Raw genomic sequence first — 18338 nt, 5'->3', positions numbered from 1 at the left:
AGTGAGGGCCTCATTGAATGGCAGCAGAGGCTCAGTGGAGCTTGCTGCAGACTGAAGCACCTCAGTGAGGACGTTAGTCCTCACAGCCACGGCAGGTAGCTCGAGCCCAAGGGCTGCGGCCGCCTTGCGCAGCACGACAGAGAAAGCAGCACCCTCCTCCGAAGCCACAGTCGGAGGAGAGATGAATCCAGTCTCTGGAGAGGTATCCAGACCACTGGCCTCCCCCATTTCATCTGCCCAGTCCTGTGACAGTTGAGCCTGAACGGCCATAGGATCCTCGGATCCCTCCCATTCGCCCCCATCATCCGATTCCTGGTATGCAGGAGGAAGGATCGGAGCCGGGCGATAGACAAAATGTGTCTCCAGCGGCGCCGAACGCGGCGTCCATCGACGCCGTAACGGCGCCGGGCCCGGAGCGGGGCTGAACCGGGGCTCGACGCCGAGCGGAGTCGGCGGCGGAGGTGGTACCGGTGTCGACGCCGGCGGAGGAGGCGTGACGAGGTCGACCGGCGTCGGCGGGGACTCGGGAATGGGTCCCTCGGGCACTTGCGGCGTCGAGGCCGGAGCCGTCGACGGTGCCGGGGCCGGAGCCGCCGGCAGGCAAGGTTGCCCAGTCGGGTCCGCGGGGCCCGAAGGCGCGCCAGCGGGCGTCGACGGCGGAGCCAGGTTCCTCATGGCCGAGAGGAAGGCACTGACTTCCACCGGCGTCGCGTCAGTCCCAGGGACCGGTGGGTATGGGGACTTGCGCGGCGCCTGCGGCTCCGCTGGAGCCGCGGGGGTGGCACCACCCTGACCCTCGACCGAGTCGCGCGACCGGCGAGGGGAGTCCGAAGAGCGGTGTCGCCTCTTGGACTTCTTGGAGTGCTTCTAATTACCCGAAGACTTGGAGCCAGACGATCGATGTTGCTGGCGAAGCTCGAGAAGCTTACGGGACCGCTCCCGTCTAGCCTTCGAGGTCAGGGCCTTGCAGTCCGAACACGACTCTGCGTCGTGGTCGAGGCCCAAGCAGTAAAGGCACCGGCGGTGATGGTCCGTAACCGACATCAAGCGGTTGCAGTCAGCACAGGCTTTAAAACCAGGCATCCTACCGGCACCGGAGTCGAGACAAGATCAAAAAGGATCGAAAAAAGTTAGTCAAAAAGTGACTAAAGGGGTAGCTCTCCCGGATCTGCGCTTACTGGCGTGGAAAAAAGAAGAACTGACGTCAGCGCGCGAGGGCGGCGTCTAAGTACTCCGACGACGTCATTCCGGCGCACGACGCCGACGACGGACGCGGAGCCGCAGATGACGCCTAGCGACGCGCAAGGGGTATTGCTGATGAAAAATCTTCCGGATCCAGTCTGACGCCTGGGGATATTCTAAGGTGAGGAATCTAACTAACGTGTTTCTTTCAGATCATACAATTACAAACACCATTACTTGCAGTTAGTAAATTCATTGGCTAAGTAAGGACCGTCTATTTTCCAAGTGTATATGGATTGTTCTATGAAGCTACCAACTGAAATGGACTTTCAGAATTGTACTTACACACACAGTAATAAGCTTAAAAAAACACAGGGCCAAACATTTTATTTGCTGGCACCTTTAAATTTACTTTGTGATGTAGAGTTCGGTGAGCCTTTCTGCATGTGGGACAGGAAAGTTAAAAAAATAAAACGGGTCTCTTGTGCTACTGCGGAGCTCATTTTACTAGGTATTGACTGTATTTCCTCCTAAAAGGAGCATATGGCTCTTAAATGAACCTTCTGTATTCAAAACTTGATTTTATTCTTCTCATAATTTGATAAACAGTTTTGTGAATGTCTGCATGATGATGAATCGATGATGTTTTACTGGGGAAACAATTTGGTCATGGCTGAAAACGGTACATGTGCCTTGTGTTTGTTGGCAAAAGGGTACATATAGACAACATAATACAACAAACTATATATATTTAAAAGAATTGTAAGCACAGCAATACCACCAGAAATAAGAAGATAATAACTTCAGGAGGAAGAAGAAATAAACACCAACCCTTACAGTTTCTTTGTTCAAGGTTTCAAAACTCACCCCAAGGAACTGAGTCCTTACTCTGGGGACCATGAGGTAGCGGGCTTGGTGGGTCGGAGAGGGTTCTTTTGTGTCCTGGGGGTGGGGGAGGAGGTCTCTTCTTTGAAAGTGTGGAGCTGCCACTAGGGGTTTGAATGCTTAAGGGGAGGGTTGAAGGTGGGCCAGATGGAGCTAGAAAAGTATAAAAAAAATCTTACAAAAACAGAACGAGTAAACCAAAATCGCAATTGAACATGTTTTTTTGAGGGCACTCATATTTAAGTGCAAAATCAATAGCAAAAAGAAGCCAAATTTAAGATCATCTTTAACAATGATCAACAAAACACTCAACTTTATAAAATGGCAAATCATTTATAATGTACATAAATATGGACATAACAGAATAAAGAAAAACACAGACTAGTTTGTAATCAACTCAATATTTGAATCCCCCTCTCAACAAGAGAGCTGTCGAATCACCTCATCAAAACGTTACACACATAAACATATACATTAGCAACAAGACAGGTAGGGCCCACTGTTTCATATCTCAATACAGTGAAACCACATCAAATTAATGTCATCCTGGAAATTATGCCGGAAGAAAAGAGAACTCCAAGAATATGGCGGCTCAGAACTCAGTGGAGACAAAGCAGCAGCGTGACAACTAATGAATATTAGATACAGACAGGTAGCATATGGGAAGGGAAAGAGTTCCATTGTTCAGCTACCAGTGGAAAGAAAGCAGTAAAATAAAGATCGCACGGGCTGGCAAGAGCAGCAGCAAGAATTAATTGAGAGGAAGAAGGTAAAGAACAATAGATAACAACGGAACAAATACAGGGGCAGGCAAAGGCATCTGAAAGTGATAAAGAGAAAATTAAACAGAAGAAAGGGTGAAACGATAGTCAACAAAAAGCAGCAACAGAAGAGGTGGCACACTTAGGAGATAAATGGAAGAGGAGTCAGCTCGCAGAGTTATAAACTGAGAAGATAAAAGTCAAGGAGTAAACATGGAAGAAAAGCAGGCAAGGCAGGACGTGGTAAGAGTAAAAATGAGGGCTCCCTAATTCTTCAGCGGAAAAGAGCTTGTAAATTTTGGTAAGAATAAGGTAACAAGATCAGAGTCCCACAGTTGAAGATGAATCATGGTCAACAGGGCAAGGAGTGATGCTGGATAAGTAGAAAAAAGCAGCGATGAGTTGGCGAGAAAGCGTGGTTCTCAGATGTAGTTAACAGAATTGCCTAGCATAAAGGAGACCCAGAATCATAGGAGGAGTGCAGCAAGCATTGAGACTCACGAATAGCATCGGCCTTGCGCAGGCAATATAAGCAATGGAAAGGGCAGGTGTTAGCCAAGGATGAGGGAGCTTATGAGAAGAGGTGCCAAGGACAATTCGATAAGCACAGTCTAAGGTGCAAAACATAGTATTAGAGAGTAGATAAGAGACCTTAGCAGGGATGAGAGAGTGGGGACAGGGAAGATGTTTAAGAATGGAAGAGGCAAGAATGACAGAGGCACATAGGCTACAACAGAAGCATGTTAGAAGAGACCAAAAACAAAATAAAAGAGGTCGAGGATAGGAAAAGGGCATAACACAAAGGAGGAAAAGGGTAACAGAGAAGGGGATGCAGAAGGGATCAAGATAAAGCGGTAAAAGAGGCTTTTCACACGACTAATAAACTAGGTGGTTCCAGGGGCATGCAAGAAACATGAGCAGGGGCAGAGATGGCAGGAGGGATTTCAGAGTGGAAGGGGAGAAACCATATCTCAGTGAAATTGAGGGATTGGAGATTCAGCCTAAAGGAAAAGATTGTGAGTGGCAAAGAACTTGTTTCTCAAAGAGCAGGCATTCCACATGTGATAGAAATAGCGGAGAAGATCATGAGCACAAGGAGAATCGATAAGACAGTCAACTAAGTGGACATGAGGTGCGTAATACGAGAAGCAGACTTTCTGATGGCATATCTGCAATATGTATGAAGGCACTGAGAAGAGGGCACAGAGCATTGACCTATACAAAATGATGTACACTGAGCAAAAGAAGGGGGCATCAGGCTATGTTAGAGGAGAGTAAATAAGGACCACAATTCCCACTGCACAGTCAATCTGGGCAGGTCCATACGGTAATTTCCATCAGAATTTACAAGTGCACCCAGACAAAGTGCACACTAAAGACAGCAGAAAATATAGCGATGCCCACCCAGTGCTCATGCCATCTTCACTAATGTTAAAAGAGATCATAAAACATTTGAGAATGTAGTAGTGCCCAGTTTTGGCAATCAGTTAAAAATAATAAACAGGTGAATTTTAATCAGCACTTGATGAAATGGTTGTCATCAATGATCTGGTGTTGTGAGCGCAAACGGTGCGATTCGCAAAAATTGTCAGTTTGCGCCCCCAAAAAGGCCTATTGCGATGCATTAAAGTGTCAGGCACTCGCAAGGTAAGAAATCCCAATTTATCGCGATTTCTTAAATTGCGATTGCATTTAAGGAATTGCAATTTGCGATTGCTTAAATGCAATGCATGTACCCCTTAGAAATAACGAATTCTCTATTTGAGGCCGCAAAATACAGAGAAATTACTCTGGTCTGTAGTTTGCAAAAACCTTGAAAAATGCACTATAGTGCATTTTTCAAGGTTTCGGGTTACACACACACACACACACACACATGCCCTTGAGGCATGTGTGTGCGCAACATGAGTGTACATCACAATTTCAGGGGTGCAACATGGTGTCATTTTGACATCATTGCACCCTTGAAATAACATGTGCCATCTGCGAGTACCTATTGGTACTCGCAAATTGCGCATGAAGTTTCCCATTCATTCCTATGGGCCTGTAGGCCCACAGGAATGAATGGGAAGCCATTCCTTAATTGCGACTTGCAATTTGTGAGTCGCAATTAAGGAATGTTTAGAAATCGCTATTTTAATAGCGATTTCTACATGCATAGGCTTTTGAGAGTCCCTAATTGCAATTCCTTAATAATCGCAATTATTCCTTCGCAAAAGCATTTCTTGATACATGTACCCCAATAGATATTCTAATACAACCAGCAGACAAAGGGGTAGGTATAAAAAGTGAGATTATTGAAATGAAACCATAAATCATGGTGAGTAATTCGTTTGTATTTTATTCGTAAGAGTGAATACACAAGAAAAGCTGGCACAGCCAACACGTGTTTCGCCCCCTACAAGGCCATCAGGCCTGGGGCCTCCTCAGGGCTGTACATTTGCAAGGTAACAGAAAGCATTATTTGTCATACGGTTGGTAATGATAACAGGTGTGAGTGATAGATGATGTGTGGTTATTCAGAGGGACAAAGAGAGGAGGAAACACGAGGAGAGAGAGACGCATAAACATAAAGATGTGAATGGTTAGCGTTAACAGAAGTGTATAGGTAGGGGAGTGAAAGGGAAACAATTCACAGTGATAGTAAGTGTAAGTATATTAGTCGGATGAGGATTAGTATAGGTCATGCGAAGAGGATATGGTAAAGGTTTATGTTTTGGTGGGAATATCCACGTGAGATTGACATGAGATTGGAGTGAGTAAGAAGGAGTAAGGATGGATAGTATGGTTGAAAGCGTATGTAAGGCATAGATAATATAGGTGCCCATTAATATTAATCAATTTGAATTTGAGTTATTTTAGCAAGACGTCAATCCCAAAGGGAGTGCATAGTCATGTAGTCAGGAGTAGATTTAATAGCGGATATTAGTTGGATAGTGAAGATGGGAAAAAAGAATGTTTGGCGAGAAGGAGAAAAGGGTTGGCATTATAAATATGTTTGTCAGACATTACATTGATTAAAACCGGAAATTTCAAGGAGATCAACCAACATTCATATGGTGAACAGACAAGGAACAACAGTATTGAGAGAATTGACATTGGCAGGTACATATGAAAAGCGCGCGCATGCGTTAATCATGTTGGCAGGTAGGTAGTGGAAAACCCACGTACACATGCAAGACGGTAATTTACATAGAAATCAGGTAAATGTTCAAGACAGTGGCCATATCAAAGCATGTTGGTATTGGAAAGAAAATTTTACAAAGAAAATCAGGTAAGACAATGAGAAGTAAGAAAGGGAATATTTACAAGGTAATCAGCATCAAGGGCGGCGGGGCCGTGGGTCGCATTGAATGTTGAGGAAGATAGAGTCCAATTAGTAATTAAAGCGACATCGTCGGTTGTAAGGCGAAAAGATAGTGAAGGAGTGATTTAATAAGAAGGCGAATTGGTGAGTCGATTGTTGTATAATATTTGTGGTGATAAATGGGTCGTAATTGTGAAGTTGCCGTGAAGGAGTGAACAGGAGTAGCACGGAGGTTCGGACAAGGGGGCACAAAGGTGAGATCACAATTGAACAACGGTGATTTAATTGGAGCAACGGTGATTGTGTAAAGGTCTATGCATGCATGTAGAGAATAGCCAGTTGGAGCTTGGGCCGAGGTCGGTAAAAAACATTTCGATTCGGTCTAATTAGGTGAAACTCGATCATTTAATCCTAAGGTGACACAGTAATGCATTATGGTTATTATCATATCATGCTCCGATTGCGGCGCAGGTGACTGGAACGTGAAGCGGAGGTTGCCAGATTCTAGTCAGGAGAGCTAGCCAGTGGGCAGTGTGTATTAAGGTAAGGTGCGCTTACGAGAGCTATTAGGGCAGTGTTTTAGGGGGATCTCATAGTACGAACAGGTCGGTTCTTACTGGATGGTCCGTAAAAAACTAGTCGTGATGTATAAGGTAAAATACCTATGGATTCTGCGGGGAGAATAAGCAAAGAATCACTTATCATGAAGGGCAGGTGTAAAACCTCTAGGGTCGGCCGTCTAAGGCCGTGGTCGCGCTTGCCTTTAGTCTCGGCTAATGCCTCGTAGGTGTATTCTTTCGGTTTCTCAATGGTGTGAAGCCGAACTAACAGACAGTTATTTGTACGTCCGGTATGGGTACTTCCGGTTTAGGACCCGGAAGGGGATGGCAAGTGTATACTAGCGCCATTTTGGATTGGGGTAGGGTTCATACATTATTTTGATTAGACTGGAGATTTAGAGAAATAAGAACTGTTTCTGCGAGAAGGATAGAAGAATGCGTGAACTGGCGACATGGTATTAAGTATAGGAACCAAGTAAAAGTAGTTAGAATACTGAGAGGTAGTGACATATTGTAGAAGGTTTAGACAGATCTACACGAATTCAGCATAAATAGCAGTCCAAATATTTGAAAAATAAAGGTTTTGACAGATCTACAAGAATTAAGTATGATTAGCAGTACAGATATTAGAAAAATATAGGAATATTCAGCATTTACTGAACATATAGGGTAGAAGTCGAGTTAGTAGAGCAAGGGGAATATGAAGTTATGAAGGAATAAAGGAATGACATGGTTCAAAGTAGTAGGTAAAACCGGAGTATATTTGAGAGTACAATGGTCAGATAATGGGGATCACATCGCCGATCCTCATTTGTCGAGTATGGAGTCAAATGATCATTATTTCTTGGATTTTGTTCATAAGTCTTTCTGGAAATTCCAGGTAATGGAAGACAGTATGGTAATTGAAGAGGGAAAGGTCATAAACCTGGTAAAATGAATTACAGGGAGAAATGAAAGGAAACCCAGTACATATTGGCAGGTTAATCATCGCCAAGCCATACATGCATTTCCGCATCCTTATTCAGTCCCAGACTGGTTGTTTTGTAGTTCATAATCAGTTCGCTTTCACGTCTTCGTAATCTTAATTCACGGTTCCCCCCTCTCTTAGTTTGGTGTACAATCTCCAGTCCAAAAAAGAGGAATTCTTTTTTATGTTCGTGTCTGGCCGCAAAATGTTCAGTTAGCGGGTGACCAGAAGTGTGTTTATGGATGTTGCGGTAGTGTTCCTGGATCCGAGTTCGCAAGGGTCGGATCGTGCTGCCAATGTACGGAAGATTGCAGGGACAGATTATCACATAGACGCAGAATTTACTGTTGCAGTCAATCCATTCCTTAATGGTGAATTCCCTCCCTTGTGTTATGGGTATTTTCGTCACTTTGTTGCGGCTCAGTTTACAGATACTGCAGTTTTTACATGTGTGGTATCCTGGTGGTCTTTCTAAAAAAGTGGTCACTGTGTTTCGTTTGTCAACAAGCTCCGAGTTGCATAGAATATCTTTTAAGTTTGGAGCCCCTCTGAAGGTTATTTCAGGGTATATTTTTAGGTCTTCAGTTAGGTCGGGTGTTTGCTGTAGTAAGTGCCAGTGTTTCTTTAGGCTTTGTCTTATTTGGTGATGGCCATTGTTATAGTCTGTGATGAAGCGCATCACTGAGTCAGTTTGTTTTTCTTTTTTGTTTTGTTGAAGCATCTGTTTCCTTTCCAGTCTGGCTACCGTGGTCATGGCGTGTTTGAGTGTTGATGGTTCATATCCTCGTTGGGTTAGTCTTGACATGATTTCATCTCCTTTGGTTTTGAAAACTTCGTCCTCACTGCAGTTTCTGCGTGTCCTTAGAAGTTCCCCTTTTGGGATATTTCTGATGTTGTGACGTGGATGAAAGCTGTCTGCTCTTAGGATGGAGTTGGCTGCTGTGTCTTTCCTATATAGTTTACTTTGTAGGGTATTATCCTTGACATAAAGTGTTACGTCAAGGAAATTGATTTCTTTTTTGGAGAAGGTGTGTGTCGTTTTGATCCCCCATGGGTTTTTATCCAGTTGATCCAAGAAGTCTACTAGTAGAGTCTCATCTCCTTGCCAGATGCATAGGATGTCGTCGATGTATCGTCGCCATAGTACAATGTGGGAGGTGAAGTTGGCGAAGTCTTGATCCCATAGCCAGAATTGTTCCACGTGGCTCATGAAGATACATGCGTACGGCGGCGCAAATTTGGCTCCCATAGCAGTACCGCGTCTCTGTTTATATATCTGTCCGTTGAAGCTGAAAACATTATTTTCTAGACAAAAATTGAGCATTTCAAGGGTCATTTTATTGCTTTCTAGTAAGTTAGCTGATTGTGTCCATAATGATAGTTGTGCTGCAGTTAGGCCATCCCGGTGTTCAATTGAGGTATATAGACTCACAATGTCAATGCAGACTAGTATGAAGTCTGGTTCCCAGGTGATGTCTTGAAGTTTGTCAAGGATGTCTTTAGTGTCACGGATAAAAGAGGGTATCTCTTTCATGAGTCCTTGAAGTTTCCTGTCCACATATTCGCCCATCCTTGAGCATGGTGAGTTAATACCTGCTATGATGGGTCTTCCAGGTGGGGGGTAGATGCCTTTATGTATTTTGGGGAGGAGGTATAGGGTGGGCATGGTAGGGTATGGAATGTACAGGAATTGTTTCTCTGATTGGGATATAAGTCCCAGAGTGTACCACTTGTCGAGCATTGTTGTGATTGACTTAAGGATGTCTTTAGTGGGGTCGTTAGTGAGGAGTTCATAACATGCGTTGTCTCCAAGTTGGCGATTCGCTTCTAAGATGTAGTCGTCTATATGTAGTGTTACTGGATTTCCTCCCTTGTCTGCTTCCTTAACAATCAGATCTTTCCTGTCTTTGAGGTTTTTTATTGCCCTCCTCTCCTCTTGTGTTATGTTTTGTGGTAGATATTTTGATTTTCTTTGATATTTAAAGTAGTCATGTTCCAGATCCCGTGTGACTGCTAGATGGAAGGCATCTATGCTGTTGCCAGCCGGTAGTAGTGGTGAGCGTATCTGGATCGCATAGATGCCTTCCATCTAGCAGTCACACGGGATCTGGAACATGAATACTTTAAATATCAAAGAAAATCAAAATATCTACCACAAAACATAACACAAGAGGAGAGGAGGGTAATAAAAAACCTCAAAGACAGGAAAGATCTGATTTTTAAGGAAGCAGACAAGGGAGGAAATCCAGTAACACTACATATAGACGACTACATCTTAGAAGCGAATCGCCAACTTGGAGACAACGCATGTTATGAACTCCTCACTAACGACCCCACTAAAGACATCCTTAAGTCAATCACAACAATGCTCGACAAGTGGTACACTCTGGGACTTATATCCTAATCAGAGAAACAATTCCTGTACATTCCATACCCTACCATGCCCACCCTATACCTCCTCCCCAAAATACATAAAGGCATCTAACCCCCACCTGGAAGACCCATCATAGCAGGTATTAACTCACCATGCTCAAGGATGGGCGAATATGTGGACAGGAAACTTCAAGGACTCATGAAAGAGATACCCTCTTTTATCCGTGACACTAAAGACATCCTTGACAAACTTCAAGACATCACCTGGGAACCAGACTTCATACTAGTCTGCATTGACATTGTGAGTCTATATACCTCAATTGAACACCGGGATGGCCTAACTGCAGCACAACTATCATTATGGACACAATCAGCTAACTTACTAGAAAGCAATAAAATGACCCTTGAAATGCTCAATTTTTGTCTAGAAAATAATGTTTTCAGCTTCAACGGACAGATATATAAACAGAGACGCGGTACTGCTATGGGAGCCAAATTTGCGCCGCCGTACGCATGTATCTTCATGAGCCACGTGGAAAAATTCTGGCTATGGGATCAAGACTTCGCCAACTTCACCTCCCACATTGTACTATGGCGACGATACATCGACGACATCCTATGCATCTGGCAAGGAGATGAGACTCTACTAGTAGACTTCTTGGATCAACTGGATAAAAACCCATGGGGGATCAAAACGACACACACCTTCTCCAAAAAAGAAATCAATTTCCTTGACGTAACACTTTATGTCAAGGATAATACCCTACAAAGTAAACTATATAGGAAAGACACAGCAGCCAACTCCATCCTAAGAGCAGACAGCTTTCATCCACGTCACAACATCAGAAATATCCCAAAAGGGGAACTTCTAAGGACACGCAGAAACTGCAGTGAGGACGAAGTTTTCAAAACCAAAGGAGATGAAATCATGTCAAGACTAACCCAACGAGGATATGAACCATCAACACTCAAACACGCCATGACTACGGTAGCCAGACTGGAAAGGAAACAGATGCTTCAACAAAACAAAAAAGAAAAACAAACTGACTCAGTGATGCGCTTCATCACAGACTATAACAATGGCCATCACCAAATAAGACAAAGCCTAAAGAAACACTGGCACTTACTACAGCAAACACCCGACCTAACTGAAGACCTAAAAATATACCCTGAAATAACCTTCAGACGTGCTCCAAACTTGAAAGATATTCTATGCAACTCGGAGCTTGTTGACAAACGAAACACAGTGACCACTTTTCTAGAAAGACCACCAGGATACCACACATGTAAAAACTGCAGTATCTGTAAACTGAGCCGCAACAAAGTGACGAAAATACCCATAACACAAGGGAGGGAATTCACCATTAAGGAATGGATTGACTGCAACAGTAAATTCTGCGTCTATGTGATAATCTGTCCCTGCAATCTTCCGTACATTGGCAGCACGATCCGACCCTTGCGAACTCGGATCCAGGAACACTACCGCAACATCCATAAACACACTTCTGGTCACCCGCTAACTGAACATTTTGCGGCCAGACACGAACATAAAAAAGAATTCCTCTTTTTTGGACTGGAGATTGTACACCAAACTAAGAGAGGGGGGAACCGTGAATTAAGATTACGAAGACGTGAAAGCGAACTGATTATGAACTACAAAACAACCAGTCTGGGACTGAATAAGGATGCGGAAATGCATGTATGGCTTGGCGATGATTCACCTGCCAATATGTACTGGGTTTCCTTTCATCTCTCCCTGTAATTCATTTTACCAGGTTTATGACCTTTCCCTCTTCAATTACCATACTGTCTTCCATTACCTGGAATTTCCAGAAAGACTTATGAACAAAATCCAAGAAATAATGATCATTTGACTCCATACTCGACAAATGAGGATCGGCGATGTGATCCCCATTATCTGACCATTGTACTCTCAAATATACTCCGGTTTTACCTACTACTTTGAACCATGTCATTCCTTTATTCCTTCATAACTTCATATTCCCCTTGCTCTACTAACTCGACTTCTACCCTATATGTTCAGTAAATGCTGAATATTCCTATATTTTTCTAATATCTGTACTGCTAATTATACTTAATTCTTGTAGATCTGTCAAAACCTTTATTTTCCTAATATTTGTACTGCTATTTATGCTGAATTCGTGTAGATCTGTCTAAACCTTCTACAATATGTCACTACCTCTCAGTATTCTAACTACTTTTACTTGGTTCCTATACTTAATACCATGTCGCCAGTTCACGCATTCTTCTATCCTTCTCGCAGAAACAGTTCTTATTTCTCTAAATCTCCAGTCTAATCAAAATAATGTATGAACCCTACCCCAATCCAAAATGGCGCTAGTATACACTTGCCATCCCCTTCCGGGTCCTAAACCGGAAGTACCCACACCGGACGTACAAATAACTGTCTGTTAGTTCGGCTTCACACCATTGAGAAACCGAAAGAATACACCTACGAGGCATTAGCCGAGACTAAAGGTAAGCGCGACCACGGCCTTAGACGGCCGACCCTAGAGGTTTTACACCTGCCCTTCATGATAAGTGATTCTTTGCTTATTCTCCCCGCAGAATCCATAGGTATTTTACCTTATACATCACGACTAGTTTTTTACGGACCATCCGGTAAGAACCGACCTGTTCGTACTATGAGATCCCCTAAAACACTGCCCTAATAGCTCTCGTAAGCGCACCTTACCTTAATACACACCGCCCACTGGCTAGCTCTCCTGACTAGAATCTGGCAACCTCCGCTTCACGTTCCAGTCACCTGCGCCGCAATCGGAGCATGATATGATAATAACCATAATGCATTACTGTGTCACCTTAGGATTAAATGATCGAGTTTCACCTAATTAGACCGAATCGAAATGTTTTTTACCGACCTCGGCCCAAGCTCCAACTGGCTATTCTCTACATGCATGCATAGACCTTTACACAATCACCGTCGCTCCAATTAAATCACCGTCGTTCAATTGTGATCTCACCTTTGTGCCCCCTTGTCCGAACCTCCGTGCTACTCCTGTTCACTCCTTCACGGCAACTTCACAATTACGACCCATTTATCACCACAAATATTATACAACAATCGACTCACCAATTCGCCTTCTTATTAAATCACTCCTTCACTATCTTTTCGCCTTACAACCGACGATGTCGCTTTAATTACTAATTGGACTCTATCTTCCTCAACATTCAATGCGACCCATGGCCCCGCTGCCCTTGATGCTGATTACCTTGTAAATATTCCCTTTCTTACTTCTCATTGTCTTACCTGATTTTCTTTGTAAAATTTTCTTTCCAATACCAACATGCTTTGATATGGCCACTGTCTTGAACATTTACCTGATTTCTATGTAAATTACCGTCTTGCATGTGTACGTGGGTTTTCCACTACCTACCTGCCAACATGATTAACGCATGCGCGCGCTTTTCATATGTACCTGCCAATGTCAATTCTCTCAATATTGTTGTTCCTTGTCTGTTCATCATATGAATGTTGGTTGATCTCCTTGAAATTTCCGGTTTTAATCAATGTAATGTCTGACAAACATATTTATAATGCCAACCCTTTTCTCCTTCTCGCCAAACATTCTTTTTTCCCATCTTCACTATCCAACTAATATCCGCTATTAAATCTACTCCTGACTACATGACTATGCACTCCCTTTGGGATTGACGTCTTGCTAAAATAACTCAAATTCAAATTGATTAATATTAATGGGCACCTATATTATCTATGCCTTACATACGCTTTCAACCATACTATCCATCCTTACTCCTTCTTACTCACTCCAATCTCATGTCAATCTCACGTGGATATTCCCACCAAAACATAAACCTTTACCATATCCTCTTCGCATGACCTATACTAATCCTCATCCGACTAATATACTTACACTTACTATCACTGTGAATTGTTTCCCTTTCACTCCCCTACCTATACACTTCTGTTAACACTAACCATTCACATCTTTATGTTTATGTGTCTCTCTCTCCTCGTGTTTCCTCCTCTCTTTGTCCCTCTGAATAACCACACATCATCTATCACTCACACCTGTTATCATTACCAACCGTATGACAAATAATGCTTTCTGTTACCTTGCAAATGTACAGCCCTGAGGAAGCCCCAGGCCTGATGGCCTTGTAGGGGGCGAAACACGTGTTGGCTGTGCCAGCTTTCCTTGTGTATTCACTCTTACGAATAAAATACAAACTAATTACTCACCTAATCGGATCAATTCAGTACGAATTTGGAAATTTGTTTCCTCACTTTACGAGACCAGAACTCTTGCCTAAGACACTCTTCAGAACTCTACTTTAAAATTAGGGGGATAGGGGCATCTCCCCCTGTTGTGGGCAAGAAACAACACACAAAGGACACATGCTTATTTTACGGCTAGTAAGGGATTGGGACCTTTTCCCCCTCACTTCTTGAAACTAAACCATAAATCATGTTTATAATAAAGAACTAAATGCCCCCTCCCACAAAGAATCATCCAAGGGCCTGCGCAGCACTGTCCGTGGGCTGATTCAGAATGCTTTGAACAAAGACTGGGTGAGTGAGAATGACTTTTTTGTTCCTCAATAACTCTCATACTAGGTTAGGGCTGAAAATAACACCTGGGCCTCTTAAAATGTCAATACTTGTGAGATAATATCTAAATAAGTGGACACGTTTATTAAATCGTTTTAGCCCCAAATAAAAACAAACTTAAGAGATTGTATGACATCAGTAAATAGTGCAGAAAATCACCACATTGATTCTGAAAAAATCATTGCAGTTACCTTAACCAATAAAAGTCTGTGTAAAAATATTCTCCAGACAGGAGCTGAATGCAATTGAGGCACAGTTATATGCGCACAAATCACACATAGTACCCTCAAAATGTATTGTGCTAACATAGCACAGAGCTAGATTTTTTGCTTATTTAAAGAAGACCTTTTCCTGCAGATAAAAGGAACAACAGGTGCACCCTTCACTCTGAACCTTTGTTTGCCATTTGTAACTCTTACCTTAAAAACAAGGTAATGCTGAAATATACCAGTGATATATTAATAATCTGGAAAAATTCTAGCATACGAATGAATCAGTTTCATGTTTGGTTGAACCATAAGAGCCAAGAACGTCCATCCAGTATTGAGAAGTCTGAGAAAAGATTAGCGTTCTATATATATATATTTTTTTAATGCTGATAACTAGTAAACAACATATCCCGCTGCAATATAGCAGGATATAATATTAAGGCTAATTTGACATTTGGTTGTGATGGAACACAAAAAACTGAGGTAGGGTACTCAAATAAGCTTTTTAGGTGGGGCGTGGCCAAGCGCCAGCGAAGATGGACGTGCGCTAAGAGAGCGCCGCACTTTCTCGCTCTCACCGCACTAAGGGGCATATCAGCAACACCCGGCGATAATTATCGCTCAGCGCTCTTAGCGTGAGGATAATTATCGCCGGGTAACGTGGATTTTTATCGCTGAGATAGCGTGCTATTAGCAACGCTTATCTCCTCAGCGATAAAAGTCCTCACGCTAACTGCCTAACGTGAGATTATCGCTGGAAACCCAGCGATAATCTCACGCAATGTGGCGGTAGCTTGCTGTTAGGGACTCACATAGCCATGCTATCCACCTTCCATAGGATATCATGGCTAAGTCAGTCCTGAAGCAGGCGTAAGGAAAGTAGCGATAACAGGGGTTATCGCTACTTTTCCTGCCGCTATGCTTCATAGCATGGGGCTTGATGATAGGAGAAATGTCGCTTAGCGACATTTCTCCTGTCATGTTAGGTCAGGAACGCCCACTTTGCATCTCATTAGAGATGCAAAGCTGGGCGTTAGGAATCCCCACGCTAAAGCAAGGATTCACGCGTTAGCGTGGCCTTGCTAATTAGGCGATAATTTTTTTATCGCCAGCTTGTAAATATGCCTATAATATCCGCCCAAAAATCCTGAATAGTTGTTAGAAGGGAATATTCCAGCCTGCGACGGAACAGTGGGAGTCCCCTCGAACTTCAACAGCAGCCTCCAGCAGCAAAGTAAAGCCGGCGCCTAACAAACAATGGAGGCCCGACTGCAGACCGCGGACTCGCGTGTATGACGGAGCCGAGTGAGAGATCGTATTCAGCTGCAGCTGAAGACCTGGTGGTGATATGCATCCCCCCGGATGCACTGAGAGTCAAGTCGAGCGGAGGAAACTAAGAGAGGTGGCGACGGGCCACGTCTGCCGCAGTGAACTAGTGAAATCAGTTCCCCTCCCCCCTGCCTGGAGGTAACGGAGCGGGGCGGCGGAGGGAGGCCTTGTTCCGGCCGAAGCTCCCCGAGTGATCGCTGGCAGAAGCAGGGGGGGGGGGGAGGAGGAGTGGCCCCCTCCCCATCCTGGCCACCAGTGGAGTAGCGTCCATTAAACCGGCATAGAAACCGCCACTGCTGTTGCCCCCACCAACCAAGAACTCTCGATAGTGCTGATGAGCTTGCAAGACTGCAAGGGGGTGCAGCTCACGTCTGAATATTTGTGTCACCAGTGAATCACAGGCGCCCCTCTATCCTAACCGGCACCAGGAGGGCTGATGAACTGTTAAATAGAACTTTGGGGGATGGGCCGACATCAGACCCAAATGAAATGAATAGTGCAGGGACAAGCGAGGGGAAAAAAAAAAGAAATCGAGTGAGTGCTCCTCAAAGAGTGTGTTATAGCTGAGGCCGGGACAGTGATCGAGGGCCAGATTGTGGAGATAGCGAGCCTGGTGTAGTGGCGACCTGGACTGATAGTGGCATTTCTTTACCGTTGACGCCCATAAAGTGAGTAAGGCACCAAATTAGGAGCTACGCTATAAGTGAGGCCATCTCAACAGACCTACCAACCTAATTAGCTCCCTGGGGGCATATCCAGACAGGCCGCGTGGAGCTCAGGGCAGCGGGTACGGATAGGCAGCGGGTAGTACCCTCTGGGGTAGCGAAATAACTTTGAATAGGGGTTTTGCTGGCGATCCCTTCCCACATACTGGTGGTTCGATCACGCAATGTCTGGGAAAAAGGGGGCAAAGTCCACTCAACAAACTAAAATGGACAAATACACCTCAAAAGCTGCGGAAACAGAAGGCGCAGAAAAAAATCGAGCCGAGGAACGTGCCTAGACAGGGATCAGACGACCCCTCCCTCAAAGACATTATAGATGCAATCACTGGTGTACGATGGACTCCATAACAACCGAAGTGACGCTCATAAGGGCCGACCGACAGAAAATGTGCGACAAGGTCAAAACAATGGAGGTAACAACGATGGAGCTCGGCCACGTTCCCAAGATGATGCAGCACCAAATCAATGACTTGCAGGCAGCGAGGAAGGCGATGGAACTCAAACTGGACGACTACGAAAGAAGGTCACGTAGGAACAATATTTTAATACTTGGGGTGCCGGAGCGGGAGGAGGGGCCCACGCACAACCTCTTTGTAGAAGACCTTATAACCAAGCGCCTACAACCCAAATGTCTCTTCAACTTCTTCTCTGTTGAAAGAGCACATCGTGTCCCTGGGGACAGGCCGAAGCCCGGGGCTTCCCAAATGCCAATCTTGTCTCGGCTTTTTAATTTTCGGGATCAAGATGTTGTCCTGCAAACCGCCAGCACTGCGGAGTCAATCAGAATAGAAAACAAAGTGGTGACATTCTTCCCTGATTTAGCCGTGAACGTACAAAAGCAATGCCGCACCTTTATAGATATCACAAACTCAGAGAAAAGGGCCTCAGATAATCTTTGTTGTTCCCGGTGAGATTACGAGTGGAAGCAGAGGGTAAAACCTGTTTTTTTTAAACAACGGAGCTTGCACAGGAATGGATCGATGGATGGAGACTGATTGGGACAAACGGAGCAGGGTCGAGGAAAAAGCAATCCCCAAAGAAGATAACAGACGGAGGATTACCTATGGCGACAGCAAGCAGGGAAAGATGTAAGACTGCGGAACTCTCCTGCTCAGGGACTAATCAGGGAACAGCAGGGGGGGGCGGGCTCAGGCCATGGTCCGACGTGGACAGAGCTAGCAGATCACAAAGTTTTTTCAGCTCCGTCCGGGTGGACTACAAGTTGAGTGACTTGCAGATTCGTAATTGTTGTTACTCCACGTTTCGTTTCCTCTCAATTCCAAAGTAATTGCGTCAGTGAGTAGATAGAGAAGGCACCCCCCCCACTAATATAGTTAACGTTTTTAAAATGGGGCGACAGGCACTCTGCAGAGTTGGGGATAGGGACAGTTCTCAGTCCAGATTGCAGGGAAGCACGGAGGGGGG

General features: G+C 44.3%; 1 protein-coding gene across 4 annotated transcripts in view; it reads right to left on the bottom strand.

Annotated features, from left to right (window-relative positions):
• The window catches only part of ASAP1 (ArfGAP with SH3 domain, ankyrin repeat and PH domain 1), a 1875051-nt gene that overhangs the window by 346519 nt on the left and 1510194 nt on the right, over positions 1-18338 (bottom strand). For 3 of the 4 annotated variants that reach the window (XM_085604920.1, XM_085604921.1, XM_085604923.1), the window contains one exon: positions 2050-2220. The exons of the other annotated variant lie outside the window; for it this stretch is intronic. In XM_085604920.1, the coding sequence (XP_085461046.1) occupies positions 2050-2220 (171 nt within the window). The remainder of the gene's footprint in view (positions 1-2049; positions 2221-18338) is intronic. 4 annotated transcript variants of the gene reach the window in all.

This window comes from Triturus cristatus, chromosome 5_1, assembly GCF_964204655.1.
Source record: "Triturus cristatus chromosome 5_1, aTriCri1.1, whole genome shotgun sequence".
Taxonomy (NCBI): Eukaryota; Metazoa; Chordata; class Amphibia; order Caudata; family Salamandridae; genus Triturus; species Triturus cristatus.
Note: the sequence above shows the minus strand (reverse complement) of the source record. Positions and strands in the feature narration are given on the sequence as shown.